Source organism: Coenobita brevimanus, chromosome 19 (genome assembly GCF_032717465.1).
Source record: "Coenobita brevimanus isolate Jiangsu-jjx chromosome 19, ASM3271746v2, whole genome shotgun sequence".
In the NCBI taxonomy this organism is placed as follows: Eukaryota; Metazoa; Arthropoda; class Malacostraca; order Decapoda; family Coenobitidae; genus Coenobita; species Coenobita brevimanus.
In genome coordinates, this window is record NC_136972.1 from 21,529,651 (window position 1) to 21,541,757 (window position 12,107).

General features: G+C 43.1%; 1 protein-coding gene across 1 annotated transcript in view; it reads left to right on the forward strand.

Annotated features, from left to right (window-relative positions):
• LOC145391625 (nicotinamide phosphoribosyltransferase-like) overlaps positions 1–12,107 on the forward strand; it is a 385,561-nt gene that overhangs the window by 357,414 nt on the left and 16,040 nt on the right. Inside the window, exon 11 of the mRNA XM_080266164.1 lies at positions 11,708–11,893. Coding sequence (XP_080122290.1) covers positions 11,708–11,893 — 186 coding nt within the window. The remainder of the gene's footprint in view (positions 1–11,707; positions 11,894–12,107) is intronic.

Sequence of the window (12,107 nt, forward strand, 5' to 3'; positions counted from 1 at the left end):
GTTAAACTCAGAGATGGATGTTATATAGGCAACTTGATGTCCTATGGTGCCCCTGCAAAGGAAGTCAACAACGTACCAGTGATTTCTCCCGTAGTCACATCACAAACAACGACTCAATCGGAACCTACATGTCTTGGGAGAGGAAAGCTGCTAGAACAATACATGAGGGTAACAGATAACATTGCCCATAAAATGCGGTTGCTAGCATTTCTTAAAGAATTCTCCGACATAGTGGCACTTCCAGGAGAACCGCTGGGTAGGACTGGCAAGGTGAAGCATCATATTGGGTTGTGCCCTGGTACAAATCCGATATATGTGCCTACATACCGCCTACCACACAGCCAAAGGAAAGCAGTGGAAGAGGAAGTTGAAAAGAAGCTTCATGATGAAGTCATTCAGCCTTCTTCCTCACCCTGGAATGCACCACTCTTTCTAGTGCCTAAAAAGGACGATGGTGTGAGACCAGTCGTAGATTTTCGGCAAGTGAACAAGGTAAACATACCGGATGGTTACCCGATTCCACATCTCAGAGACTTACTGCAGTCCTTGGGTAAAGGAAATACTGTGTTCACCTGCCTGGATCTAGCGTCAGGGTATTGGCAGGTGGAGCTGACCAAAGAGTTGTATCCCATCACTGCCTTTAGCACTCAACGTGGACACTTTGAATTTCTCTGGATGCCTTTTGGACTGAGTAATGCTCTTTGACACATCAGAGGATGATAAATCAGTTGTTTGGTGACATGATTGGGCAGGACGTCCTTGCATATATAAATGACTTAATAATTGTGAGCAAGGATATACACACTCATTACGGTAAGTTAAAACGAGTGATGGAAACCTTAAGATCCGTGGGTCTGAAAATCAAGCTATCGAAGTGCGATTTCTTAAAGGCAAAAGTTAGATTTCTAGGGCACTTAGTTGATGGTGATGTCATCAAGGCTCTGCCGGATAAGGTTACAGCCATGGTAAATTTCCCTACACCCAAGTCCAAGGACGATGTTTGCTCATTCCTAGGGCTCACTGGTTTTTACAGGAGATTTGTCCACAATTATGCTGCTATTGCATCACCATTGACGATGCTACTTAAGAAGGATGCTGCATGGCAATGGGGACCATTGGGAGAGAAAAGCTTCAACGACCTCAAGAAAGCCATGACAGAGAAACCCGTGTTAGCATTTCCTGATTATACTCAACCTTTTTACCTGTACACGGACGTCTCAGGTTTGGGACTGGGAGCGGTGTTGCAGCAAAAGGATGAGGAAGGCGAAACTCACACCATTGTGTATGCCAGTAGGGCACTAAGACCCCCAGAGAAGCATTACTCAGTAACGCATTTGGAGACATTAGCAGTCGTGTGGGCGTTAGGACATTTCCGGGATATTGTCTTCGGGTACCGGATAATTGTTTTAATGGATCATGCACCCATACGCAACTTGTTTAAGGGGATGAACTTGCACAGTAAGGTCGCACGTTGGTTCAGCAAAGTAATGGAGTTTGACTCAGAGGTCAGATATTTACCAGGCCGACACAATGTCATTGCTGATGCACTGAGTAGATATATTGTTGCTGCCATATCTGAGGATATCCCTCTTTCTGGGTATTCCCCAGACATGGTAAAGGAGGAACAACGTAAGAATACGATGTGGTCTCAAGTCATCTATGTCTTGGAGTCTGGTGACGAGTCATGTCTACCTGAACTTCCGGTACCGATGACTCACTTCCATCTTCAACAGGGCCTCTTATATAAACAGCCCCCCGGGAACGACACTGTATCAGTTGGTTGTTCCTGCTACACTACAGCAAGCCGTGTTACAGTTGGTTCATGACGTACCCCAAGTGGGTCATCTTGGACGCAACAGATGCATATGTGAGGCAAGAAAGAAATACTATTGGCCGACCATGAGGAAGGACATAGAAGCCCACGTTAGTCATTGTGTCAAGTGCGCGGAAATGTGAGAAATGATGGGACCTCCGACTCCCATCTTGGAATATCCCGTACCGGAAAAACCATGGGATACAGTCACCATTGATCTCTTAGTGTTGCCAAGGAGTCATCAAAGCTCAAACTATGTATTGGTGGCAGTGGACCATTTTTCGCGATTTGCTGTTTTAGCACCTTTACAGAAGAAAACTGCAGAGGAGGTAGCGCATGCTTTTGTAACCTCAGTGATTTGTCGATACTCAACACCTAAGGTATTGCTCAGCGATAATGGCAGTGAATTTCGAAACCAAGTGTTAGAGGAAATCTGTCTTATGTATGGGGTAAGGCAAGTCTTAATTACACCTTACAGTCCCAAGAGCAATGGCCTGGTGGAGAGGACAAACAGGAAACTACTGGAACTCTTGAGACCAGCAATTACTGCTCAGGCAAACTGGCAAGACTGGTTGCCACATGTAGCGGCAGCCATCAACTCTTCAGAAAATAAGTCAATGGGGAAGTCTCCTCATTTTATCCTTTATGGAAAGGAGGTGTTACCCTACGATTTGCTAGTTGGACCTCCTACCCCAGTGTATAATCATGAGAATTATGCCAAAGTACAGCTTGCAAAGTTCCAACGCATTCATAGTGAAGTACGAAAATGATTAAAAGCCTCAAGAGCGGAAACAACACAAAGGTAGTCAAGAAAAGATGTAGGAGATAGGCCAGAAGGTTATGATAAACAACCCTGAGAGAACTTCCAAGCTCAGACCTAAGTTCCACGGACCATATACCATTGTGGAACACATGCGTGGACATACTTATCGATTAAGGAATGATGCTAATGGAACTCAGGAGGCAGTACATGCTGACAGGATCAAACCAGTAAGTCAAGAACTAAGCCTAACTAACCAATCGTCTGATGTGTTGTCCCCTCTGTCTTTGTCGCAGTCTATGTTGTCGTCTGTACCTGTCCCTGACCAAGAGTATCGCACCAAGCTACAATCCCACAGTAAGAGCAATTAAGGGAGTATCCTCTCTTACAAACATGTGTCTTGTACTCCTCTTGCATTGCTTGGAATGGACCTATGGAACAACGTCGGACACGGACACGACTGCATTGATGCCAGGGGCACTGAAGAGCTCACTTGGAGAGGTAGTGATAGTAGAGGATGCAGTATGCATGTACTATCCAACGGAAGGATATCTCCAAGCTCTTGCTACTGTTAAAGAGGTCTCTAGGCGATTGTTTCACCTCAGACAGCAACTGTCGGAAGTCGGCAAGTTATTCAACCGGAACCTACAGTTGACGACCTCAGATAATGAAGCTTTGGTACAAACTTTGCATGGTATAACCGAGCTTCACACTGGACATATACAGTAGATAGGCTCACAGACAGGCTCACTAAATTGCATGTCGCGTTACCTAATGCAGGTTCTGATCTTTCTAAGCATGTCCATGCACGTACTAAGAAAGGACTTGTGGATCTCCTTGGTATCCTGTCTCAAAAGCTTTTTGGTACAGCGCTAGACAAGGACCTGGTGCAACTGGGTAGACAGATGCATGATTTGGCATTGGCGGCAAAGGTGAATAACAGGCTAATTGTACACACACATACGAACAGTTAGGCGAGTTCACTAACGAAGGCAGCGAGATGATTAAGACTACCAACCATCTCGTAGGAGTTGTGAACAACATCCAAATCAACTTACTAACCCTGGCTAACTTAGTGTTAATCGCTGAGTACTTACATGCTCTCAACGAGTCAACCACTGCGTTGGAGTCGCATGCAGCCAATATGGTGGACGGCTTGATGCAATTTTGAATAGGGTTAATGCTTTATTGCTTCCTACTCACATTTTGATCAATGCTCTTGACGTAGCTATGATGAAGCATGGATTTACGCCACCTTTGGTATGAGTCAACTGGAATATTATTACCCCTTGTCAGAGGCCCAGTTGACCCATGATGGCATCCTGATATTGGCACCTGAGGAATGCTATAACATACCATGCATGGTGGTTCATTCCTTTCCCTTTTGCTACTACTAACAATACACTTGTTATTCTGAATGAGGGACCAGAGGTGCTAGTTGTGTTGGATGACAAAGGGTATATAGCTGAAACGCCTGTGGATAAATTTGAGAAGTGTAAGGGCTCATTTCTTGATCTCCATGTATGTCCTGCTTTCCATTTTGTCTTCATTTCGTCCGGGGTAGAGAAATATAAGATGACCTTGTTGGACACAAACACTTCCTCTGCACTGCAACATTGCACTTTCCAACCCATTCAGTTGAAGTCAGTTTTCCATGCTTATGTACATGCGAAACAATACTTCTTCTTTCCTGAGACAGAGGACATAACACTCGCATGTGCCTAACAAAACCAGTTCCTTACGGTAAAGGGTTACTATGTTGCACCCGATTATTGTGAGCTGAACAGTAAAGAGATAGCAGTTCTACCTAACAAGCACCATCTAGCCTTGTCGGTGAACTTCTCATCCCAGTTACGGCCCTTTTTACCTTCATTCAGTGTTTCAACCTTGAATGTGAACAGGCTGTCTCATGTGCTCAAAGAGATACAGTTCCTCACCCACCTGAACAAGACTGATTTAGAACCATTTGTACTATCCTATTCCCTTCATACCTTTCTCCTTCCTATTATGGTCCTGGTATTGGTCTTCTACTTGTTGTGGTCTTGTCCTGTGTATGTGTCTGGGGCTACTATCTACGAGGCCGAATGAGAAATCCACTAAAACCGCGGATCCCTACTCGCAGATTACAAGTGGATGTGGCTGAATAGTTAGCTACCCTACACATTGGTTAGGCTACACAGTAGTTAGGACAACAATGTCGATGGGGACGTCGAAAGGTGTGGTCGAGCTATGTTCTTGTGCCAACATCATTTCCCATGACAAGTTGTAGTTTGACACTATTGTTATGTATTATGTACAAAGTTGTTTATTCATAATTAACAATGTGTAATATAGTGTGAATGATAAGCAACCAAACGCCATTTCACTGTAAAGTGTGGTTTGGGATAGGATGCGCAATTAGACAGCTTTTTTCAATCAAATCAACCTAGGGTAAAGGGAAGGCGATAGGGAAATATACTGTATATATATTTAAAGTCTTGGGGAAATATTTACCTTGTTGGTATACTTAAATGTAATCAGTACTACTTTATTGAGGTGTATAACGTACATGGTAAAGTTTGGATGCTTCTATTCATGTATAAATCCCAGTTGTCTGCGGGGCTTGGCACCTTTGAATATGTTGACAGCGCCTCACCCAGAGGGGACGCCGGCCAGCTAACAGAAGAACGCACTTATCATTCAAACGAGAGGGACTTATATACTCTGGGCTCTCTCTGTGTCGCAGTTGTATCTTTCTGTGACCAAGAAAGAGAGATTTAATCTGCTCAGTTTCAGTTCACCTGCACACGCTACCTACCAATTCCTTCAACAGGATTCTACACCGATCCCCACCATCTCCAGTGTGTGAGAAAGACATTTGGTGGAGTGTGTCAGCCGGAAGTGACTTCGACCAGGCGCAACGTGATAACCTTGCTTGGAACAGAGAGGTCACGTCTAAACTGATATGTAAATTAGAGGCTTCACCAAACCTGATTCAGCGGCCTGCCACCAGGTGGTCTAGCGTCGCCCAGCCTCGATTAAATATTTTTGCGGGTTTTAAAAACCTGTGAAATTGTACCTAATACTAAGTTTATAATAACACTGCTATTTATAGGAATATTTTTTCCTATTCAATCAAGAAAGAATAACCAGGCTTTCAGAGAATCTTAGCTTGGGGACTAAAATAGTGTGCTGTTTATTTACATATATTTGAATAAATCGTGTGCAGTTAGTAAAAGGAGATTACCTTCAGGACTTCTGATGTGTGTGTTTTAGCATGCTTTAAAGTAGTAAGCAGTTCCACTGAAAATAATGTACTGAACGATTGCTTAGTTGGTGAGTCAGCTATATTAATCTAAACAAACGCCAGTGCGGTACGACACTATAATACGAGGTGTTGAAGTTTAAACTTGTCAAACTGTGCAGTGGAGCCAGGGAAACATTTAAAAGAATTATTTGTTTTAGATTTTGGTTACTAAGATGACCAAGACTTCCAAAAGGTCTGTATTGTTAGGAAAAGTCATACGTCAGGCAGGGCGGCAGATAGAAAGGTGTTCCTAAATATGCGGCTACACATCTATTTTCTTTTGTGGATACTAACGAATGACAAATATTTTAATCACTGTTATCTTCCTTTATGGATGGTTCTAGTAAAATTGCCTAGGTTTTGTCTCTATGTTATGCTTACAGAGATGAGTAAACTGACGAAAGCGGAGTTTGCAAAATGACACTTATAATATATTATATATAATCAATGGGCTCCCATATTGTAATTTCTTTGTAGCATATCATGCCATCTGGGTAATTTGATGAGTAAAATATGTTTTGACGTGTTTTACTTTGTGTCAAAATTAAAAAGAAATTAAGCACTGGCTACTTTCTCAATGCCTACCCCGCATCACAGCTGGGCGACGGAAGCTAACCTAGTGGCAGATTTCTGAAACAGGATCTGGTGAAGTCTTTAACTGGTGATCAGCTATGGGGTTCCAATAAGTTGATATTAGTGACCAGTTGAGGAATTCATACAAACCGAAACATAATTTGGTCGCAGTGGCGGGATTCCTGCCAGCTGAAACAGGAGCTAGGCAGTTGGTCCTGACATTTAAGATGAGAGTGACCAGCCTCACTCATCCCTGAGTGGCATTACGTGATCAATAAACCCCAACCACTCCGATTGGAGCGCAATAATTACCCACTAAACCACTAAGTGCCAGAATTTGGTTATATGGTTACCACCCAACGTAGTAAATGGTTTCCTGGTGTACAGGAAACCATTTGGCTTATCACTCAGTGTAAAGTCACCCACAGGCAGAAGGACGAGGAAAGAATGAAGGAAAGAAAGACGGAAGAGGGAGTGTAAAGTAACCTATAGGCAGAAGGACAAGGAAAGACTGAAGGAAAGAAAGACAGAAGAGGATGGAAGGAAAGAAGGATGGTAGAGGAGAAAGGGCAGACACCCGAGAGCAACACTACATCGAGTGATTGGATGGTGAGCGCCCCCACCTACCACAGTAATAATAATACTAACAATAATAATAATAATAATAAAAGTAATCGTATCGTTTATGGGAGATCCAATGTGCGTCCATGTGTCGGCTTTTGTCACCTAATGGCAGCTTTCCATTCTGCTCGATCCCTGTTCAGTCCCATATCCTGGAGGTCACACTCTATAACCTTGTCCCAGTTTTTTTGTTTTTTTAGGTTTGCCTCTTGCAACCCTGTCCCCGACGTTCACAATTCTCACTTTCCCCACCCAGCTTTCATTGATATATTCTGCATCTTTGGGTGATTGGTGTCATAGGATTCTTCTCTTTAGTGCTGAAGCTGAGCACTTCAAAACATTCCTCGAATGATAAATATATATTCGTAGTTAAGAGAGGGGTATTAATATTTGTGTACAGCTCTAACATGCCTTAACATTTGTGATTTTTCTTTGATAATATTCAATCGAACAGAGGAAAAATACTGCGGGGCATTTCCGTAGGTTACATTCATCTATGCAGAGAGAGAGAGAGAGAGAGAGAGAGAGATGTAGCACATCAACAGCCAGATTTCTTTCACTTCTTTGATGCTATGAACAGATGATTTTATTCTGCAGAAAATGGTGGTGGCTGTAGGGTGATGGTGGTGGTGATGGTAGCTCTGATGATGTTCATGTCAGTAGCGGTGGTGGTGGTGGTTGTGGTGGCCATAACGCCATAACCTCCACCTGCCCCATCAATACTAAGTGTCTATGTGTGGGCGTCAGCCCATATCAAAGCTAGTCCTCCATCCTCTCCACGTGCCCAAACCATCTCAATCTCCTCTCTACATCATAACACCAGCATGCTCCAGTCCTATCCTTCCTCTCAACTCTTCATTCGTAAACCTAGTCCCTCCAGGCCTCTTATCCAAGGACGCACTACACATCCATCTAATCATTATCGTTTCTGTGCATTTGATCCAGTGTATATCATCTTCCTTTATTGCCCAGGTCTCACTACCATACAGCATTACACACATAATATGCTGAATACAAAGATTCTGTAACACGCAGGGAAAGCTTTCTCAATATCAGGTGAGGCAACAGCTTCCTGAATTTCCTCCAACCACTCATTACCCAAACCACTGTAGCCTCATCTCTAGTTCATATCTCCCAAATAACAAAACTCTTCACGCACTCAGGAGACTTTCTAGCAAAATCAGTTTGTCTACGCCTAACAACCTTCATATGCTTTCCCCAACACACCGTACACATGAAATCAGTATTATTTCTTTGCCTCTTTTACTGCTACATCCCTTTTACCTCCAACTACCACAAATACTGCACAAGGTGGTGTTACTTCCCACATCCTTGTGGCTAACTGCACATAGCCATTCTCCCTCTGTTTTGACTACCGCCACCAACCAAAGATTTCATCATTTCTGTTTTTTTCTGCATTTGCCATTAAATCCATCTGCCCCAGTCCTCTCCACTTCCTAAATCTTTCTTCCGCCTCTCTTACATTCTCTGCAAACAACACAGAGTCATCAGCATGCAACATCTATGCATGGAGGTTCATTTCTGGTCATGCGAGAGAACTTCAGGCACCATAAGAACAATAAGGGGGTCAAGACTGACCCTTGATGCACGCCAACATTCACGAAAAACTCGTAATTCAAATCTCCATTTACTCTCACATGAGTGCGAACACCCACATGCATAGCCATAACTACTCTGACCAGCCTCTATTCTCATTGCCCACGTCACCACCTTTCTGGGGTCTCTGTCAAAGTTTTCTCCAAATCAACAAAAACAAAGGACAACTCCCTTTTCTTTCCTGTTCATTTTTGCTGAAGCTGTCAGTGAATTTGGCATCAATGTTCCCAATGAATGGCATAAACCCAAACCGCAGTTAATCAATATTCACTCCATCCCTAATCATACTTTATAGAACTCTCTCCAGTACCTTCGTTATCTGGTCCCAAGATATTATGCGTCTATAATTTCCTCTATCCAGGGCATCACCTCCCCTTGTACGCATTTACAATCACACTCTTCAGCCAGTCATACACTAATGTAATTTTATTTATCAAATCAGTACCTGAACCCATTCCTATACCTCCTGAGGCCTTCAGCATTTCAGCAGTCAACCCAGACACACTTGCCACCTTCCCCGACTGCATCCTGCTTATTGCATTGCTCACAGAACCAGCACTAATGAAAGGCCTAGGCCAAACACTGGATCCGCTGATTCCCGACCTACTTTATTCTAGTCGAACTCATCATTCAGCAATTTGTTATAATGCTATCTTCAGGCGTCTTTAATATCCCCACTGTGCACCAATACCTTTGCTTTATCATTCTTCACACACTGTTCATCTGTGATATTCCTGTTTCCCTTTTCATGTGGTTTGTCACCTTAAATACCATATTTTTCCTTTCAGTGCTATTTAGGTTATGCAATAAGTCTCTGAGACTCAGATTTTGCCCTGTATACCTTTTTTCTATCTCTATGATTGGCTTCCAAGTATTCCTCGCTGTTACCAGCTCTTTTCCATTCCTAGAAAAGACTTCATATCTCCTTAACTGTGGTTTCTACACCCTCATCACATCAACATGTTACCTTATGTCTTGGAGAGCCTCTTGTCCACGCTCACACTGAATCAGTAACTCTCAGGAGATTGTTCTTGAGGTTTCTGTAATGTTCATTAACATTTCTGTCAACAGCTCCCTGTTTAGTCTCACCTCAACTCATCTTGCTATAGAAGGCATGCCTTATTGCTTGTTTATTTTCACGTTCATATTTTCCTCCTATAGTTTCGGTGCACGACTCAGAGGTTGTCGTTATCGTACCCTGGCAACCTACCTGTCAAAATTGCGTCCCATTTCGTATCAAATTTTACAGGAATCATATTATTATACACGAATATATTATACACGGATATTATTATACACGAACATATTATATACGAATCACATGAGTCTCATATTATAAACGAAATCGGATGCACTTTTGAGGGGTAGGTTGCCAGTGCACGAAAATAACCTCAGAGGCACTTGCCGCGACTATAGGTGCATAGGTCCTCTGCTTCACCACTCACTCCTTAAGCACCATGTGACATATCAGTAATTTGTGTTGCTGCACACATTCTTCGCTCTCTATAACTTTGACATCCTTCACCAATCTCCTATCAGCCCTCCTGACCAGGAAATAATCAGTCTGGCTACTATTTCCCGAAGGTTCATATGTAATCAACCTACTCTCTATTTTCCTAAAATGCGTGTTGCAAACAGTCATTTTCATTTCCTCCCAAAATTCGGGTACCCTTTGTCTTTCTACATTCCTCATACCATATGTGCATCCCCCATATATCTCTTCATATTCTTGAGCCGTGTCAAACTGCTGTCTCATTATTCCCCATACCATTTACCATACATATCAGGTCATTCCAAAATCTGTCTTTTTCTACATCATCCAAGTCAGGCTATGGAACATATGACGATATAAATGAAATTATATGTGTTTAATGAACAATAGTCTCACTGCCATAATCCTTTCATTCACTATCATTACATTCATGACACATTCCAGGCATCTCGAAATGAATGGATCTTGAATTTGGCTCTCTTTTGTATTTTTTTTTCTTTCTTGGAAGGAATGTTATTGCGGGCTCAGCCTTTGGTTCCTTCTTCCTCGCTTAAAAAAATATATATATATTTTCTCAACCAACAACAACAAATCCGTCTACACTTTCCCGCCAAAATAGCTACTATCGACAGTGTCCTTCCTGGAAATCACTGTAACAGATATTTCCCTATATTTAACTTCCTGCACGCAACCAACATCCACCCGCCACCTACTCAGTGTCTCTGTTGCTTCCCCCACTATACCCTTCAAACTACCCACAGTCCATGATGCCACTCTAAACCCCTTGGGTAATTTAATTTCCTCAGGCTTATGCTTATTGATTTTCCTTTTTTGTTATGTCAGTAAAATAAAGAATGAGACAAACCACAAGCCCTGCCCACCCTCACAGTTCCAAGTCCAGGCATGGGACCTGGAACCCATAGCCCACCAGCCGTGGCTAGTGGCTGTGGCAATGACCTCAAGACACCCTGCCAGGACAGCTACAGGGACACCCTTCAAGCACGCTTTGGCACTATAGCTTCCCAGCCATTATGCACCCGTCAGTAGGGTAACCTCCTAGGGTGCTACTCATAGGTTTTAGCCCCTCTCTGTTGGGCAGAAGCAGCACCCTGGGAACCGCAGTGCCCTGTGCCCATTGGCACAGATCCGAGCCCCATCCCATCCCATTTCCAAAAACTATTCTGGCAGAGCCCGTGCCCCTTAGATCCGTCACTAGGCAGCAGAGGCAAAGTTTTCTGGCTGCATGCCTGTGCTGTCGTCATCCCCTGTGATGTAGTGGGTTACGTTGTGTGATAATGTAATGTGTGTGTAGGGCAGTGCATGAGATATTTAGAGAGAAGTGTTTAGCGGAGAATGCTGGCTTACTCTCCGTGTTAGTGTCACACCGAAAGGTCAGCAAAGGGGAATGGTCAGGGAATCCTGATGGCTAGGCTAGTGAAACAGGAGCTCCAGCTCTCCATAATCACCAGCATTCCTTGGGAGTACCTTCATGATTGGCTGGTAATAATAATAATAATAATAATAATAATAATATGTCCATCCCAGCTAAACAGAGACACCCTAAAGTGTGCCTACAAGGTAAGCCATGCAGTAGTGGGAGGGAAGGAGATGGAAATATACAAACAACCACGTACAGACCCGGGCAAAACCAGCAAAAAAGGTCGCCTGTCACTTCACTATAAGGACGGACAATGGACCACGGCACAGCATGGAAGTGGAAACCCTGATGAGGTGAGCATATTCGTTTTACATTTAGCTAAGTTTGGTTTATTTTGTTTCTGTTATCTTGCATTGATTCGTGAGGTGAACATATTCAGTTTGAGTCTGTTTTGGTATTCTTAAATTAGTTTTATCCATTCTCTCTATCTCTCTAGTAATCCCTTGATTATCCATACAGTCTGTATCTATTCATGCTCCATATCCGTTCATCAGGGCTTGGCTATAT